At 40.1% G+C, this 18,543-nt stretch overlaps 1 protein-coding gene across 2 annotated transcripts in view; it reads right to left on the reverse strand.

The window, feature by feature from the left end:
• Positions 1 to 6,749: 6,749 nt before the first annotated feature.
• The window catches only part of LOC105562065 (collagen alpha-1(IV) chain), a 26,562-nt gene continuing 14,768 nt past the window's right edge, over positions 6,750 to 18,543 (reverse strand). The window contains exons 6-27 of one of the 2 annotated variants that reach the window (XM_012012573.1): positions 18,239 to 18,373; positions 18,052 to 18,159; positions 17,580 to 17,801; positions 17,314 to 17,502; positions 17,120 to 17,236; positions 16,791 to 16,955; positions 16,410 to 16,712; positions 15,954 to 16,337; positions 14,856 to 15,062; positions 14,581 to 14,749; positions 14,320 to 14,447; positions 13,626 to 14,064; positions 13,127 to 13,476; positions 12,626 to 12,892; positions 12,369 to 12,540; positions 11,978 to 12,223; positions 11,446 to 11,811; positions 11,046 to 11,153; positions 10,297 to 10,668; positions 9,499 to 9,670; positions 8,723 to 8,837; positions 6,750 to 7,096 (exon numbers count right to left, since the gene is read on the reverse strand). In XM_012012573.1, the coding sequence (XP_011867963.1) occupies positions 6,839 to 7,096; positions 8,723 to 8,837; positions 9,499 to 9,670; positions 10,297 to 10,668; positions 11,046 to 11,153; positions 11,446 to 11,811; positions 11,978 to 12,223; positions 12,369 to 12,540; positions 12,626 to 12,892; positions 13,127 to 13,476; positions 13,626 to 14,064; positions 14,320 to 14,447; positions 14,581 to 14,749; positions 14,856 to 15,062; positions 15,954 to 16,337; positions 16,410 to 16,712; positions 16,791 to 16,955; positions 17,120 to 17,236; positions 17,314 to 17,502; positions 17,580 to 17,801; positions 18,052 to 18,159; positions 18,239 to 18,373 (4,992 nt within the window). In that variant the 3' untranslated portion in view covers positions 6,750 to 6,838. Of the gene's footprint in view, positions 7,097 to 8,722; positions 8,838 to 9,498; positions 9,671 to 10,296; positions 10,669 to 10,937; positions 11,154 to 11,445; positions 11,812 to 11,977; positions 12,224 to 12,368; positions 12,541 to 12,625; positions 12,893 to 13,126; positions 13,477 to 13,625; positions 14,065 to 14,319; positions 14,448 to 14,580; positions 14,750 to 14,855; positions 15,063 to 15,953; positions 16,338 to 16,409; positions 16,713 to 16,790; positions 16,956 to 17,119; positions 17,237 to 17,313; positions 17,503 to 17,579; positions 17,802 to 18,051; positions 18,160 to 18,238; positions 18,374 to 18,543 lie in introns of both variants that reach the window. The other variant, XM_012012572.1, reaches the window with a different exon arrangement.

Raw genomic sequence — 18,543 nt, forward strand, 5'->3', positions numbered from 1 at the left:
AAACCATTTAAATCGATGAAATAGAAAATACAGAGTAAGACTAATTAATTAAAGGCAATTCATTTCTTACCTTGAATGTCGAATGGGACTCGGATTGTGAGTCAAACATAGTAAACACGAGTAAAACTCGTGATACAGACTGAATATAGGTTCATAAACACCAATTGCAGTGAAAGTTTCATCTCACGATATTGTTACTTACCAGATGATCAGCAAAGAGAGATTAAGTATATTGCCAGATTTTTGTTTTATCTCAGCACGCGAGCGACGTTGCGGCTATAACGTTACGAACTATGACACGCGCGATCATAGATTAAATCGTATAAGGCAAGAAGTTAAATGCTTTACCCTACATAACAGTTAAAAGAAACAAAACTTGTATTACTTTTGTATAATATTTTTATCATATCTAGAGTCTGGTCACGGAGAAGTGTTGGCTTTAAATTTGAAACTTTAACGTACTTATATTAAATTCAAAATTTTTTTTACGTTTGTATCTCATAAATTAAAAATGTTGGATAGAAGCGCGATGTGTCATATAAAATATTATTTTGCGAATAACTTTTGATACAAAAAGTTCGATAAATGCTTTTACATGCGGCCATTAGCACTTTTATTAGCAAACAAATTTTTTGTAAAAGCGGATCTGCATATCAAATTTCTACTGTGTTAATGTGTGAACATTTGAGTCGCAAAAACGTATGATTGCTACATAAAATGTGCGATATTAATTTTAAATTAATTAAATTTTTAATTAATATTAACGTTTTCACGTATCATAATAAAAGTAGTTTTCCTACGAACTTATTTTTTGAAACTAATTTTATACAACCGGCAATGGAAACATCAAATTTTTTAAAAAATAAGGCCATTAAAGTGATTAAATAATTTCATTACATAAAATAGATATGCATTTTTTTAAATATTGCTTAATACAAAATAAACACTTAACTCATATTAACATTTTACTTATGTTTTGTTTTTTTTTTTGCTAGTTTTTATGAATTATTTGCATGTCATTGCTCACAAAACTGTCTGGTGACGATCGTCACCAGAAATTTCGGACACATAATAGCGTTAAAGTAGCAGCTAAAATTATATTTAAATAACGCCTATTTTCACTCTGTTACTCCTACATCGGAGAAAAATTTCGAGGTTTAATGTAGGGGCAAAATTTCGACTCGGGGAATTAACGTTGTTGAAAATCGAGGACGTCTTCATTAAAATTACAAGAAGCTCGCAATATTTTTAGGAAAATAGCAATACTCTGTTTTTCTTTACTAAGAAATAAGATAGCTAATACTGTAGATGTAGCCCGCTGATTTATACAATGTGTGAATTTTTTATACCATTTTCCACCTCGTGCTGCGCACCGATACTTTTCGGTCTTGGAACAATTTTTTTTTTTGGGGTGAAACATTTTCGTCAGTTAATTCACGTATCTTTAAATTGATAAACGATTAAACGTTTAGATTCTCACTGGCGTTCTATGCAACCCGCCTCTCCCGTCGCTGTAAAGAATTCTTTTTGCCTTTGTTGTCTCCGTCCACCCGGTAGATCCAACAAAATGAACTGGACATTTATTAAATTAAAGCACGATGGAAACTTTTTAGCAAGGCTTTCCTCCTTTCAAAATGGATCTCGGAAGGAATGCTGCGACGCCGGTTTCGTGATGTTGTCAAATTTTGTCAAGCTGTCGAGACTCTGGGCCAAGATGGAATTTCACGTTTTGTGGCTGATTTTACAAGACGCGGCACGTGTGTCGAACCAAGACTCCTCTCGTTGGAGGCTCGACTTGCTTACTATGCTAAACACATTGGCCTCAGCAGGATTCCTTTACGACGAACGCCTCTCCTACCTGCTCTTTGAGATTCCCTCGTAAACTTTCCTACTACGGCATCAATCGATACTAAGATATATCGGACTTTTCTTCGAGACGAGAATCTTGAGTAGGAAGTAATGTGATAGCAATGATATTTCTCAAACGTAACGCGAAATGTTGCCGCGTTTAAAAAGGGAATCGCGCGTAATATTTTATTTTTAGGTTTCTACCTAAAATAACATAACGAAACGTGGCCGCAAAGATAAGAATTTCCTTCGTATTAAATCGTATTAATGCGCAGCCTTTATTCGTTAATTAAAAAATGCAAAAGCCGACTCTTTAATTCAATTCTGCCATTTTTATCTGTGAAAATTGAAATTCAAACGTTGATTGCAACCAACGATATAAATTGGCATTTCTGTGATGCAATTTCACGGTCTAACTAAATAGATTATAGTTCAATAGAGCTTTATCCTGGATAAATTTCGTACAGCTTTACCTCCGAAATACTCGCAAATTATCGTTTTGATAAATAACGCTACTGGCCGCGATTGAACGCGAGCTACGATCGCAATGTAGCTCGCGTTCAAGCTGCACGTAAAAACTCTAAAATGCACGTAAAAAATCTGTCCTAGAATTTTGTTATAATTAATAAAGCTAATAACTGGATCGACAGTTTTCCAAATGGACGAAATAGCAAAATAAATTTGCGAATAAACGTCGTGAGAAATGTTTAAGCGTATTCTTGAATTTCATAAACGGCTTTATCGAGTATACGTCATTTCTCATTAAAAAGTCCACATTCCGGTTCGTCACCCCACTAGCTAATTAATTTCGTTGGCGCATTTAAATACATGACGTCACGCGTGTACATCTCCGGCTACTTTGAACCTTTCGCAAGGAGAAATTGTTTGAATATTCATCATTCTAGTTCTGTAAAGATGTGCGTAGTTGGCTCTTCTTTGGAGGCTCGTCTCGGGTCTCTCGCTACACCGGCCACGTAGACTGACACCAAAAAGACTCGTCGCGACGGCGCTTCCGACGAAAATGTCTACTTTAGCGTATTGTTGCCAGATAAACTCGCATAACGGTTCTTGTCGGTAAAAATCATTTGCCATATTCTGCAATTCAACGTTGCATGAAACTGCGCGTATCCGCTGCACAACTTTTCCCCATCACAATACTCTAGCATCGCACTGGCATTGCGTGTTTTTACGTAATTTTGACATTCTCTTTGATACTTAATCGTTCCATAGGTGCAAACTAATCTCATACATTGAAGAAATCTTATTAAAATGTATGTATTCATAAGAACTTACATTGAAAAAAAAAAATCTCATCGTCATTGATAATAAAGTATGATATCAGTTAATAACCAGGTTGTCAGTGAAAAACATATTTGTATGCATGGTCGCATTTAAGTCCAGTCATGCGGTATGTTTTGTAAGCAGACAACGCATTTCGTCGTGTTCGAGTAGTTTTTCTTTTTCGCCAAAGACGACCGAGTAAAATTTACCAGTCTCTTCAACGTCCCTCGTTTAACGCGGGTCTTCCTTCTTTCTTTTTTCTTTTTTTCTTTAAGAAACATTAAACGCAGAAAAGCGAACGGGCAATAATAGAAAAGCATACGAGAGGTGGCTGGTGTATATTGTAAAAGTAAATTCCCGTGTACTTGTAACTCTACGCCTTTCGCGTGCCGCGTATCGTATTTTGGAGCACTCGGAATACCGTCCGCGGGTCGACTTGACGTATGCACGAGGAAATGTCGCAGTATCGCGGCGGGAACTTGCGGAAGAGTGTAAGCTCCGCGTGCATTACGGGCGCCAGCATTGTGTTCCGTTCCGATTCAATCCTCGTGCCATTCAACGAGGCGTCCGCTCACACCCCGATCGAATGTGGCGTTACGGACGCGAGTGAGAGGCTGTTTGCACGTAAGAAACGAAAACATATGCTAATGAATCAATCGACATCAGCCACTGCGAAGTAAATAATACGCGGTAATATCTCGTACTGCGTTGCACGTTTACGCCTTGATCGAAATCCGAGAAATCGGCGCCTCCACCGGCCTCTCTCTCTCTCTCTCCCCCCGGATAAATTGATTCCTAATAAACGTACAGGGTCGACTTAATTTTCTGCTGAATAACGCAGAAAAAAGTGTATGCAGAATATACTTGTAAATTATATCACATTGCAAAACGAGGGTATACTTTTTATATTTATTGGATGTGAAATATTGATTCCTTTTTCTCTTTCTTACATTAACTTGAGGTAATTCTGGAGAAACCGGATTTTAAATAATGTTATTTCTGTTATACCTGCCACGTTTAACCGAGCTAATTTTGCAATGTTGCTTCGAGAAAGGCCAGGGATTTTATAGAAATGTTGTATATTGAATGTTACGTACTCATATAGATTCCAATAATTACGTTATCGGATTGTCTTAATTATTAAATCGAAATTTCTTTCTACGAGCCGACAGAACATTTTATAAATCGTGCTCGTGCGGCAAGAAGCAAATTGTTTATCATTTACTGCACTTTTATAGTTTCGAACTCTTAAAATGATTTCTGAAATAGACTTTTATCCGGCTAATTAAAGATTAAACAGCTCCTGACTGACATTGATCTTGATCAATTTCTTATAGAATTCTGCGAGCGTTTTAACTTTCATGACATGAAGACAGCCCTTAGAAACTTTAAAGTGCTTCGCGATGTTAGTGCGCTAGCGATTTCCTTTCTTGAAAAACAGATTACCATAACGAGACGACGTTTTGAGCATACGCGTGAAATCGCCGCGAAAAATCGCGCGGATGACAGTTTACTCGCGTGCTGCACGAGTAAACGAATAGCCTCGCGTGTAACGATATAATATAAAACATATACAGCTTGTCTCAGAGCAAGATTAATAGCCCTGAAATTCGTCGATGAATTTAAAGTAAATTTGACCGAGAAAATATAATAGATTCTTTTTTTGCCACACATTTAAGTCTAATCCCACAATGTTTTTCGCAACGAGAGGCATTCTATTTTATACAGGCAAATCTCTCAATATGCTTGAAAACTTTGTCGACAATGCACGATTGTGCAATGTATAATATACAGTTTATCGACACGCGCGTATTTTTTAAACGTGTCCATTGGCTATAAAATAAAATGTTTCTAGACGCAAGAAACACGTCGTAGATCGGGCTTTGTCTCAAAAGTGATTGAATTAAAAAATTAATATTTACTATTAAAGTAAATATTGTACAATTTAATTAATTAATATTAAAATTCAAAAATAATTTTGTAATAAATAAACTAACCACGTTTACTATTCACTTTCACTTGGACCTCAGTAAAAATTGAATTCATGCTTATGTTCGTCAAACTTGATAAAACGTTTAAGATATTAATATTAATTCGACTGGATATTTATAACATTGTTTCAATTGGATCGTAATTTTCACCGACAGAAAGTTAACGCAAATTTATCCAAACTTGTTATCGAATTGCTATTTTTTTCAAGCCCCCTGCATTCTTCGCACTTTCGTGCTGGCGAATTTTTATAGTGATTGTCATCTACAATAAAAATATATCTGCGTGTGTAGGCAAAATAAACTACTTTAATAATAGCAATTAGCTAGAATAAACTTCTTACTTTTGCGATAAAATGAGTGGTCCGCAAAAGCCATCTCTTGGATTCAATTACCGTCGCCCAGAAATTATGCGCCACGGGAAGAAGACACTCTGGAAAATGTTTTCTCCAAATGAAGCGGTTAAAATACACCTCTCTCTGCACATTCGTGTGTTAAACAGGTTAAACTGTACAAAGGATGACAGCCGTATAGATGTACAATAGATATCAATCCGCTTTTGTCACTCGCAAAATATTTGCGAGTATGAAATTAATGGACCAATGGTAAATCGAAAGAGTAATCGCTTCTTTTTTCACCGCCCTTTTTTTCCCCCCCTCGGGCTTTATAAAAAAAAACTTTTCACCGTTCCGCATACGAGAGACTTGCATTCGCGCGCTATTTAGGATCGGGTGTAAACAAGTAAAAATGAGTCGGTGAAGTTTGAAAATAGAATTTTATTAGCTACGTAGCAAAATACCTATTTATTTAAATATTTGGCGTCACACGATTACCAGGCTAAGTTCGTTTATATTAATATACAATATGTAAAATGTGCCATATTGGATATGGGCAGTGTCCGTGGTGGTACGATAAACTTAGACTTCAATACGAGATTCAGACGAATATAAATATATATTATTTTACATGCTAGAACAGAGTACGCTATAAAGGCACTTGCTTGAATAGTTATACATATAAAAAAAAGAGAGAGAGAGAGAAGAAAACACATATGGCGAAAGAGAGTAAGCGCGAAGGTAAAAGAGCGAGTAACGAGTGGGGGGGGGAAAGGGTGGGATGGCTCTCGGAGAAAGAAGCTATCCAGGACGCGGAGTGTCCTGACAGCGAGGGGGCGAGGAGGCAGGAAATAATGAAGACAAGACGTGGCTGCGGAACACGTTTGAGGCAGAGGGAATCACAGGAGAGAGGGATACGTCCGTTCTCTTTATTTCTCGACGTCGTCGACACGGATCGGACGATGCCGTCTGAACTTCCGTTCCGTCGTTCCGTTCGCGAGACATTACCGCTCTTTTCTTCCTTGTTATCAGAGAACGGAACCGGCGCAATTCCGACGAGTTCAATTTTCCGTGGCCGCGGAGACGCGGCGAAATGTATCCCGCGGCAGTCGGGCGCATTTTCATTGTCTCGGATAAACATAGAGATCATTTCCGCGGTGGAATCTCTAACGTCCGAGAGCTGAACTCGTTGAAATTGTATCGGTTTCAATCGTAATGATAGTTTCGCTTCTGTTCTCGTGTAAAAAAAAGAAGGAAAAATAAGTGTATTGCGTATATGCCGTGTGTGTGTGTGTGTGTGTGTGTGTGTGTGTGTGTGTACATGTGTGCGTGTGTGTACGTGTGTGTGTGTATGTGTGTTCCGTGTGTAAACGGTGGCGCGCACGTTTACGTATTCTTTATACAAACTTGGCAGCGACTTATTCGGGATCTAAGATTACCCGCCTTTAAGGTCTGTTTCTCGGGGCTCCTGAACTGCTGGTTTTCCTCTATGGTCACCATCCAGAAGCTGTACTGATTAGAATAGTAATGGCAGTGTCCTTTGGCGCCGTTGCACTCGATGAAAGGTGTGGCGCGGAAGTCCTCCAGGCAGGAACCGGGACTCGACAGGGACTGGCCGCCGCCTTGGGAGCCTGCGCCGGTGTGCTGAAACGGATAGCGAAGAAATTTACTCGATAAATAACTAACTGCCCGAGTGCCCGTTTTCAATTCCCAATATCACGTGTTGTGCCGAGTCCACATCTTGTTTGCTTAAACACCAAGGCCCGGTCTTTCATTTTCTGGTTAACTGTTAACCGGCGGTCAGGCGACTCTCCATCCTTTCCTATATTATTGTCTAAGAAGAGGCAGGTGGTCGACTAACCTTTGGTCAATCAGAAAATGAAAAACCGGGCCTAAGGGCCAGTTTCACAAACGCTAACTGCTAACCGAAGATTAATTGACTTTCTGTTTCCTTTTGGATAATAAGATAGAAAAAGATAGGGCGTTGACTGAACTCTGGTTAGCAGTTAACCGACGTTTGTGAAATTGGCCCAAGGGGTTGGTTTTTCCAACCTCTTGGCAAACTAATTAATAGTAAAGTTATATATCTGTCTTTGTTGAATTCGAGGGAAAAACAAAGGCACGTATATGCTTTAACTATTAAGTTAATTTAGCGAAAGATTGGAACACCCAGCCCTAAAAGTTGTGATGAAGACGGCCGTCCCGTTTATTAGCTCGTCGTCGAAACGCTGAGAGAGAGAGAGAGAGAGAGGACGTCTCGAATAAATTGGATCTTTCTTTGAGCGAGAGACAATCTTTGTCTTCTGACAGCTCACAGAGATGAAAGTTTGCCTTATTTCGAAAGTGATTGATGTGAGCTTTCTATGAACTGAATATAAAGCGAATTCCGCACTTATAGGCGCGAGTCAGGTGAAAAGTAATTTTAGAAAAATTCGCGATTTTGTGCGAGATTTTTTCGGTGTTCTTTATTTATTATACATTATTAGTATTGATGTTTTTATGCTTTAACGACAACGACTGCAAATATAAGTCTACATATGTTAAACCTAATTTCGATCAATTCTGTCAGTCTGACTGATCGGTCAGTCTCAATGAATAGTTTAAGTTAATAAGCATAGAGAGGCAATAAGAGCCAAAACTAGGTGCGGATCGATATATTAGATTTAATGTTTAATACATGAATTTAATGTTTAATGAATGAATAGTTAATATATTATATATCAAAAATTCTGCAATTAGCGAATAATAGTTGCTTTAATTTTATCGCGTTTCCAGTTTTCTACGCGGAGAGAAATTTCTTTTAAAATTCATGAAAATCATGTAATCGTAGGACATGGCATTTGAAGAACTTTATGAGAGTTTTTGAAAATTTTACAATACATTTTACTAGTAAAATGTGTAAAAAAACTCTCATAAAATTCTTGAAAATGCCATGTTGTCCCACGATTACGTGATTTTCAGGATAAATTTTAAGAGAAAATTCTCGCCGTTAGTTTTCGCTGGCATCATTTTAATATTTGTCAAAATTAGTACCGCGCGATCTAATTCATTTCATACTCTTCTATATGCTTTATCTCTGCTACAGATTTATTTTTTTTTCAACTAATAAGATAATCGATTTAAGACAACCGCGACGCGAGCATTAATAACTTTGTTTGCTTGACGATTAAAAAATGTGTCACCTATTTTCATCGAAAGTTGATATTAAATGAAAAATATGAAGTTACCTTGTGTTAAAATAGCGTGTGCAGAGGGAAAAAAGTTACTTACCATTACAAAACTATAACCGATCCAAAGACCGGTCCATCCCGCTGGACATTCTGGAATGCTTATCGCTTGACTGTGTACCGCTATCACATTAGCCGGAACTTCGCACACCACGCACCTGCCGCAGAAATGGCAAGTTTATTGTGTGATAAGTAAATAATGATTTATTGCACGATAATAAGTAATAACTGTCGGTATAAACAGTCTTTCAAACGTTATCAAGTTCACCTAATGCCCAGAGAAATGTGTATTAATCGAAAATTTTTACACGTAAAGACGTGACAAGCTCTTATTTCATTCGCATAAGTGCCAGTTGTAGTCGGACGAGGAAATATTAATATACTTTTTTTTGCGCAGTTTCCTCGATAGTCGATGCTGCGCATATTAATCAGGCTTTAGTTGTGGAATCTTGCATATTTTTAAATCGATATATTTGATACGCGTCAGCACCGCAATTAAACCTTGATATGTATAAAAACCTGGTAAAACATTGTTTTCTATTTTTAATTGACTTTGACCGATGATAAATTGAAGATTTAACTGTCGAGACATTTGACGATGGAGAGACGAACTAAAGACACAATTATTAGCAACGAAATTTAATCATAGAAACGTTGTCATCTTCCTGACGATTCAACGCGCAATTCGTACGGCTAGAAGAATATTCGGTTTCGTTGTCATTTTTATTTCCCCTCTCCAGAGGAATGCAGAGATTTTTCGTTTGCTCGCAATAAAAAAGCGACACATAATAGCAGAAAATCGGAAAAAAAAAATTGTACCTGGAGATATATTCTTCTATTGCCGTCTCCTCGACTGGCATCATGGGAATTGGGCTATTGGTAGACAGCCAGTAAGACCGATCATTGCGACTAGCGTAATGGCAGACGTTGTTGACGTCGCAGAACAGGAAGGGTATCGTGGAGAATTTTCTTACACACGAGCCGGCATAACCTGTTTCGTGTAATAATTTATGGGACAAGTTCGATTAGTTTGCGCGAAAAAAAAAAGAGGAATTTCATCGTCACTTTGAAATCTACAATCGCGATCGTGATATGACACCGAGGACGGGAGGGAGAAAAAAAAACAAGTATGACCTGTTTTACTGAACGCAAATATGTATCACCTCAATCGATGCTAAATAGCCTGTGATCGTGCGAAAAATATGTGATGCGATGCATATAAATCCGATTGAATAATGAATTTAAGTGTCTATTAATGCTCAAATACGAGTCGTAACAATTATATCCAGATAATCGGAATTAATCGTGCAAATCTAGTAAATCTCTGACACGGTGTCCATAGGCGCGAATCAAAGAGTCGCGATAGATTTATGAACATAATCTGATGAAATACTAATAAAAATTTAAAAGAAAGAGCGACACGCAGGAGGGAGATTCTCCTAAATATTAATTTTTCCGTTTTCATGCTAAAACGATTATTACGAAGATTGCGCTTCGCTCTACAATGATCGTTTTAGATTTATTTTTAGGCCGGTATAACAAAATTATATCGTTGAGTACTTTAAGTAAATAAAATATCTTATCTCCTGTACAGAACACGAACGGTGCGAAGCTTACCTAAGTCTTGAGAGTGCGCTCTCTCGTCGCCATCGGTGTAGAGCAAACTGTATCCCTCCCAGAGTCTGATGTGACCCGGCTCGCAAATCGGGGTGCTTTGACTTTGGCTGTGCTTGACCAGAAGAATACCGGTGAGATAATCAGGTGTCGTTTCGCAGGGCGCACCGGGCTCGCCAGTGAGTCCTGGCGCACCGACAGGACCCTGAAGACCCGGTAGGCCGGACGCGCCGACAGGTCCGGGCAATCCTGGTAGCCCAGGAGGTCCTGCTGGACCGATGAAACCTTGGGCGCCTTTAATACCGTCTAAGCCGGGGAAACCGGGCGGACCCGACAGTCCTTTCTCTCCTGGTGGACCAGACGGTCCAGCCGGGCCTGTGAAAAAATGTTTATATAAGTTTCAGATGCAATGTATGTTAAATAAGATGAAATCCGTACAATTCTTCAGACACGTCTATTCTGAAAATAAATGGAAAATTTTATTCTACACATCTAGAAACTTTGCAGCAAATTTTTACGCACGCTGTATCTGAAACTACATTTTTCACATCGTACATATCGCACATAATTTATACTAGAATGACTTTTATCGAGTTTTTACAAACATGTATTTAGAATATTTGCAAAAATTATTATAAGCATACCAGGATATCCGCGATCTCCTTTAGGTCCCATTGGCGGCTCGAGACAATCTTCACCCTTTTCTCCTTTATGACCTGCGTAGCCAACGGTACCCATTAATCCGACTGGACCAGGATATCCTCTATCACCCTTCTCGCCAAGTGGTCCAGGTAGACCATTTACACCGTCCCAACCTCTTTCACCCTTTTCTCCTTGGGGTCCGTCTAATCCATTTGCTCCTAAAAGTTAATAACCAAACGGTCATATCGTCGCCCAAGAAATAACTATGATCCGATTTTCTTTGTCGTTTCAATACAAATGGAGAAATATATTCGCTTTAATAATGCAAAGCATAATAAATATTAGATCGATATATTTAATTACTCTATTCCCGGATTAAAAGTATCGCAATCTAATAAGAATGTTGTTGTATATGTATATACTATTTAAATTAATATTCTCTCTCTCTCTCTCTCTCTCTCTCTCTCTCTCTCTCTCTCTCTCTCTCTCAATTAAAAACACAATAATCACCTGGATGACCGGTTTCTCCCTTTAATCCTGGGGCACCAAATAATCCAGGCGGTCCTTGGTCACCCTTCGGACCTCTCTCACCAGGTAATCCTGGTACACCTTCGAGACCTGGGGTTCCGTCACGTCCTGGTGCTCCAGTTATACCCAGTACTCCTTGATCACCTTTCTCACCTTGCGGTCCAACTGGTCCGTAAGGACCAATGTCTCCCTTTGGTCCAGGCAAACCAGGTAATCCTGGTTCGCCCTTCTCACCGGGTCGTCCTGAAAATCCGTCCCTGCCGTGCTTACCCATTAGACCTGGCAAACCTTTTTCACCCTTTATTGTAACTCCAGGAGCTCCGGGAATACCAGGAGGTCCTTGTTCGCCTACAATGTTTTATAAATATTAAAAAATATTAATACACTTATTCTAGTACATGTATAAAAAATTGCAATGTTCATGTTTCTCTAATGTTTGCAATTTTACTAATCTATTTAAAGTTTATTTACTTATTAAATAACATATCGCGTATAATACAAATAAAGAGCGTACCCTTAAGTCCCGGAGCACCGTGAGGTCCAGGAGATCCTTCGGTTCCACCTGAGCCTCTGTCACCCTTTTCGCCATCATAACCAGCGATACCTATCAGACCTTGATCTCCTTTCTCTCCCTTTTCTCCAGAAAATCCAGGTATACCTGGTTCGCCTTTCTCACCCTTGATTTGGATCGTAGGTCCCGGCGGACCACGATCTCCTTTTTCTCCTAGTGCTCCAATGATTCCAGGCAATCCGACGAGTCCTGAAATCCAATTTTGTTTCACACGATCGAGTTGCTTCACGTATATAATCTGACTTATATGTATTGATAAAATATTAATGATCGTCTTGCATACATTACATGCAATTAGTCGATGTTATTTTACGAACTCTGGCATTGTGATTACCTGGCTGACCGCGATCTCCTTTAACACCATCGAGTCCAGGTCGACCAGGAGAACCAAGTTCGCCATCAAGTCCCGGGAAACCAGGTGCTCCGGGCGACCCGATTGCACCAACTTCTCCAGGAAGTCCATCTATGCCCGGCGGACCCGGTTCTCCGTGTATACCCGGTGGACCCTAATAATAACAACAAAGAAAACGAAATTATAATTACAAAATTTTCCAGTGTTCAATATTTTCCTCTTAGATTATGAGCACTTACGTAGTCGCCTTTTATTCCGGGGAATCCTCGTACACCGGTATCACCCTTTTGGCCTTGGAATCCTGGCGCTCCGTCCCGACCCGGTACACCCGCGTCGCCCTTTAATCCAGGTAATCCGTCACGCCCATGGCCTGGTCTGCCAGCTTCGCCCTTCGATCCATCAATACCGTCTCGTCCCGGCGGACCCTGAGGACCCCGTATTCCAGGCATTCCTGGCTCGCCTTTCTGTCCTTTTTCCGAGACTTGCCCTGGCTCTCCTTTCCTTCCCTGATTGTATATCATTACATATATGAAATATTACACACACATGCACACACGCACACAAAGTATTGTGTATAATATATAATTACAAAATTATTATAATATATATTTTTATGAATAATTAATATATATAATTATGAATATACATAATAAATATAAATATACATATATAAAGATTGTCCAAATAAAACGTAAACTCTTGTAATTAATAATATAGAATTGTGTAATTGCAATATTTACCGTTGGACCCGGCAGTCCAGTGTCGCCCTTAACTCCTTCATAACCGACGATTCCTGGTAAACCAGGCGCGCCAGGTAGTCCTTGGTCACCTTTTAGCCCGGATATACCAGGACGACCGGGCTTTCCTTCCATACCTGGCAATCCAGGGAATCCCGGTGAGCCTTTGTCACCGTGTTCTCCCTTTAGACCTGATACGCCATCGATTCCAGGTCTACCTGGAGTTCCAGGTAATCCTCGTCTGCCGGGGTATCCTTTCGGTCCATCAATACCTGGTTCGCCGCGATCACCTTTCGATCCCGGGAAACCTGGGAGGCCCGATCTACCTGGTTCTCCTAGTAATCCTGGCTCGCCTGTAAATGAATAATTTATTATATAATTATTATATTGCTAAATTTTGCCTTACAATTGGAACATTTCCTTGGATTTTTTAATACAACGACATTATTGTGCAAATATTCTTACTTACTGTTGAAATATGAAAGTCTTTGTTATATCATACCTTTGCCTCCATCCGCTCCTGGGATACCAGCAACACCTGGAGGACCAGGTGGACCAATTGGACCTGTGTCTCCTTTCCCACCAGGTGCCCCTGGCAAACCATTTATTCCCGGTGCGCCAACGTCTCCCTTCTCGCCAACAAAGCCTGGTAATCCCTGATAACCGGGCAGACCTTCTTTCCCTGGTGGCCCGGGAAGACCTTTCTCTCCTCTCTCACCTGGAGGTCCTGTTAAACCAGGACTACCTTTAACCGATATTCCCGGTTCTCCCTTATCACCCTTCGGAGCCGGAGCACCTGGGAAGCCTCTAGGTCCTTCGCGACCAGACTCTCCTGGGAAACCCATAGGACCCATGTTACCCTTGTCTCCGCGCGGGCCAGGTAAACCTCTTGCACCAACAGGTCCAGGAGCACCGATTGGACCAACTGGACCGGGTGGACCCTGATTTTTAAATTGTTACATTATATTAGAAAATTACTTTCTAGATAAATAATATGAGCTAATTGAATGCTTGTTAGTGAAACGCATTATTTAATTTATCACTTATTTATGTTTCACACGTACGCGACACGTTATTTCTTTATTATTAATAACTTACTAATCAATTGACTAATTAAACTCATTAATTCATTTCATTTATGCAAAAAATGTATATGTATATTACACAAGATGCAAGTTTTTTATTGATATACATACCGAGAAGCCTTGCAATCCTTTATCACCCGATATTCCATCCCTGCCAGGTGGTCCAGGTTCTCCCTTCTCACCTGTCAGGCCTCGATCACCTTTGAAGCCTTTCATGAGGTCAAGTGGCGGACATTCACCTGATTACAGATACAATTACAAATATAATTTTCAATGTACATCCATAAGTATATGACGTACCCTTAAAATATTTAAAAAATAATTATTATAGAAAATGTTCTGAGAGACATTCAAGAATTAGCAAAAACTTACCAGGTTCACCCTTAATTCCGTAAAATCCAGGTTCTCCTTTCTGTCCTGGAGATCCCGGACGACCTCCTTCTCCCGGTTCACCTTTTATACTTATCCCTTTGTCTCCCCTGCGTCCAGGTGTACCAGGTCTTCCGGGAACGCCATCTTGCCCTGGGAAGCCGCGATCTCCCTAAAAGCGACGAGTTTGTAATCTGACATGTAAAAGAGATTTGCCAGAAAAAAGTATTAATTACTTTCTTTAAAATTGACAAGAATAATTAAAAGCTTGATCTTACTGGCGTTCCTTTGAGCCCTGGGAAACCTTCGAATCCAGGTCTACCCTTCTCTCCCACCGGTCCTTCCGGTCCCGGCGGACCTTGTCGACCAGACTCTCCACGCGCTCCTTTGTCACCTTTTTCCAGTTTGAGCATGTTCCATGTCACTGTTGCCGGGGTTCCGGATTCTCCTTGAGGTCCTGGAGCACCGGGTATACCATCTTTTCCCTTATTGACAAATCGGTACATTTCTTTTTACTTGATACAATTTACACTTTACAGTTTACAATTGCGACAACGCGTGTACTTCTGTACAATGCCTCTCTGTATTAGTTCTCTAAATGTTTCAGATAGAAAGTCTCGTGTATTAAGCAAAAATGAAACTTGAAGTTTTACTACTTAAAATCATCTTATATGATTAAGTAAAAAAAGTGTTTTATTCTTTCACTTTTTACAGGCTTACTGAAAGTCCTTTAGGCAACTTAACGAATATTGGATTTTTAAATAGAATTTTATAATTTAGTATTTTGATACGTTATATATTCTCTTATTTTTCAGATGTTTTAAATGTATTTTATACGGCATATAAACTTGTGAGAATTCTATTTTTAATACATTTCATAATATTTGAATAAATGATATATATGACTTAAATAAAACTATAATTCGAAAGAAATTGTAAACATTGTCCAGAATGGATTGAGTAAGTTAAATATTATAAAAGTGTAAAAAATATTTATCGGGAAAACGGATGTTAACTTTGCGATGATAATATTGGTTCACTTAACGATACGTATTTTTTTACTTATGTATCATAGTTTTTGAGGCTGCAATTTTTTTTAATAAATCTTCTCCAAATATATATATTCTCCTAATGTAAGTAAACTGAAAAATACACGATATACGTATAAAGTTAAAGTAATACGGTATTATTCCTTTTTTTTATGAAAATAGGCTCCATAGCAGTTGTAAAATTCTTAATTAACACTACTAGGTATATCACTATTTAGGTGAAAAGATAAAAAAATACATATCGACATACTTCAAACGTAAATATTACATAATTAGTTAAATAAATATTGATAAAATCTGCGAAACGAATAAATAAAAATAACGTACTGGCAGTCCCGGAGGTCCGATTGCGCCTGGCAAACCGTCCACTCCAGGTTCACCCGGGAAACCGCGTTCTCCGGGTGGTCCTCGGGGTCCGGTAAGTCCGGGTATACCATCCAAACCACGATCACCTTTGGCGCCTCGAAAACCAGGTAAACAATCTATACAGCGACCGCCGATATCTCCTTTATCTCCAGGCGTCCCAGAAAGGCCTGGTATGCCGTCTCTTCCTGGCGCTCCGGGTTCCCCGGCCTCACCGGGTGCACCCGGTGATCCTGGGATACCGTCTAGAGAGTCTCCCGGTCGACCTCGGACACCCGCGTAACCTCGTTCGCCCTTTTGTCCTTTCTCTCCATCGAAGCCAGGCGATCCATCCATGCCTTTCGGTCCCTACGCCAGACATAACGATCCAATTACTGTTTTAAATAGCAATATAATAATTGATCTGGTTGTATATTTTACCATTATTGAGAATCCTTTATCTCCTGGCAGCCCTCTCGGTCCAGCCGGTCCTGGTGGTCCATCAAATCCACGTGGTCCTGGACCTCCAGGGAATCCGGTCAAACCGGGTTCACCTTTTCCACCTTTTTCCCCTGGCAAACCTTCTGGGCCTGGAATTCCAGACAATCCGGGACCTCCTTGTAAACCAATGGGGCCTCTTGGTCCTGGGTCTCCTGGAAAACCGTCTGTTCCTCGTGACCCGGTGGGTCCTGGAAAACCACGTGGTCCTTTCGGGCCTGGCGGTCCCGGTCTTCCTTTACCACCCTGGAATGCAATTTTTAGTAACATTATACGTTAAAAAATTGTTGTTTAATGATATTAATTTAAAAGACTAAGACTTACCCCCGGTGGTCCAGGAGGTCCTCGTAAACCTGGAACTCCCATCGGTCCGTCTCGACCGGATTCTCCTTTCTTGCCGGATCGCCCAGAAAGGCCTTCCAATCCGTCAATACCTCGATCACCTTTTCGTCCAGGAGGTCCAGGAGGCCCAGAGAAACCATCTCTACCCTAAAATAAAAAAGAATTCTAATTTATATTTTGTTCCAATTTATATTTAATTGTGTCACTTTTACTTATCACTTTTGGAAAATTCAATAATTCAATAATAGTAATTTATTTAATTAAAATCATCCGAGAAGATTGCGCGTGCACGTATGCATAAATGTACTTACACGAATGCCTGGAGCTCCTGGAAGACCTTTCTCTCCTTTGTGTCCTGATCCACCGGGTATACCATGATCGCCTATGAATCCTGGTTCTCCTTTTTGTCCTTCCGGTCCCATTTCACCCTAAGTGTCACTCCAGTTATAGTATGATGTAAAATTCCGCATGCAATAATACGCACAAGACACCGATATTTTCCTACCCTATCTCCTTTTAGGCCTGGTTCACCGCGCGGACCCGTTACGTCCGAGGCTCCTTGGAATGGCATAATGGGCGCGGTCGAGCCCGGAGGTCCCGATTCACCCTTCTGACCTTTATCACCCTTTAATCCTTCGAATCCGAGACCCATGTTTCCTTTTTCTCCTTTCGGACCCGGTAAGCCCGAGGTGCCCTGAAATTACATACAATATTGCACAATGTGTAAAAATATTTTGAAGGGAAAATTACATTTTTTAATTTGATACTTACGTAGGGACCTCGTTCACCCTTCACGCCAGACGGGCCACGCTCTCCCTGAAAACCGGGAGGGCCGGGAGGCCCTCTGACACCGTCGTTACCAGGTTCACCCTTTTGACCCACCGGGAAAGCGCCGGCATACGCTGGCTGGCCCTTTTCTCCTTTAGGCCCAGGCCCACCTCGAAAACCTCGAGGTCCTGGTTCTCCGGGTACGCCGTCACGTCCACGTTCACCCTAGAAAAATGTAATATATGAATTATATTGTTAACGATACAACAATAACTTGTAATTCTTAAAGATCTTGTAGAATTGAATTATTAGACGATAAGCTTGCATATAAATTGTTCGTAATATCCCCTCAATGTTCTAGCGTCCATATTTTTATATTTAAAGAGCGGACATCTGAGAAAATAATAGATACAAATTAAGGGAATTAAGGAACGTAATCGTGTTAAGATCTTCATGACTCGTGAAAAATACTTACGTCCGTTCCGTTGCAACCGTCACGACCGGGCAAGCCTGGAGAACCCGGAGATCCTTGTACTCCAGGCACACCGTTTATACCAGGAAAACCAGGCATACCCATTTTTCCCTTTAATAACGTAAAATTATTTTCTTTTTTAGCAAAAGTTTAGGTAACACTGTAATATGATGATGCTAAATGTACATACTCTGTCACCTTTCGCACCGTGCGGACCTTGTGGGCCGGGGTCTCCCTTCTCACCTTTGGGTCCTAGAAGACCTTCCGCTCCTGGAAATCCCCGCTGTCCCTTAGGACCTTGCGGTCCGAGTATTCCCGGTGGTCCCTTGAATGAGAATATCGTAATAAATTCAGCATTTAAAACTCCAAAAGTCACGTAATACGCTATTAATCGTTGACTAACTGTAATGCTGTTAATCGATTTTGGTAATCTCGTGAGAACGTTTTCTTTTAACTCATGCGCAATATTTATTTCGTATCAGTAATCTCTCTTAA

Source organism: Vollenhovia emeryi, unplaced genomic scaffold (genome assembly GCF_000949405.1).
Source record: "Vollenhovia emeryi isolate VEMERY1.0 unplaced genomic scaffold, V.emery_V1.0 DF939196.1, whole genome shotgun sequence".
NCBI classification, from domain to species: domain Eukaryota; kingdom Metazoa; phylum Arthropoda; class Insecta; order Hymenoptera; family Formicidae; genus Vollenhovia; species Vollenhovia emeryi.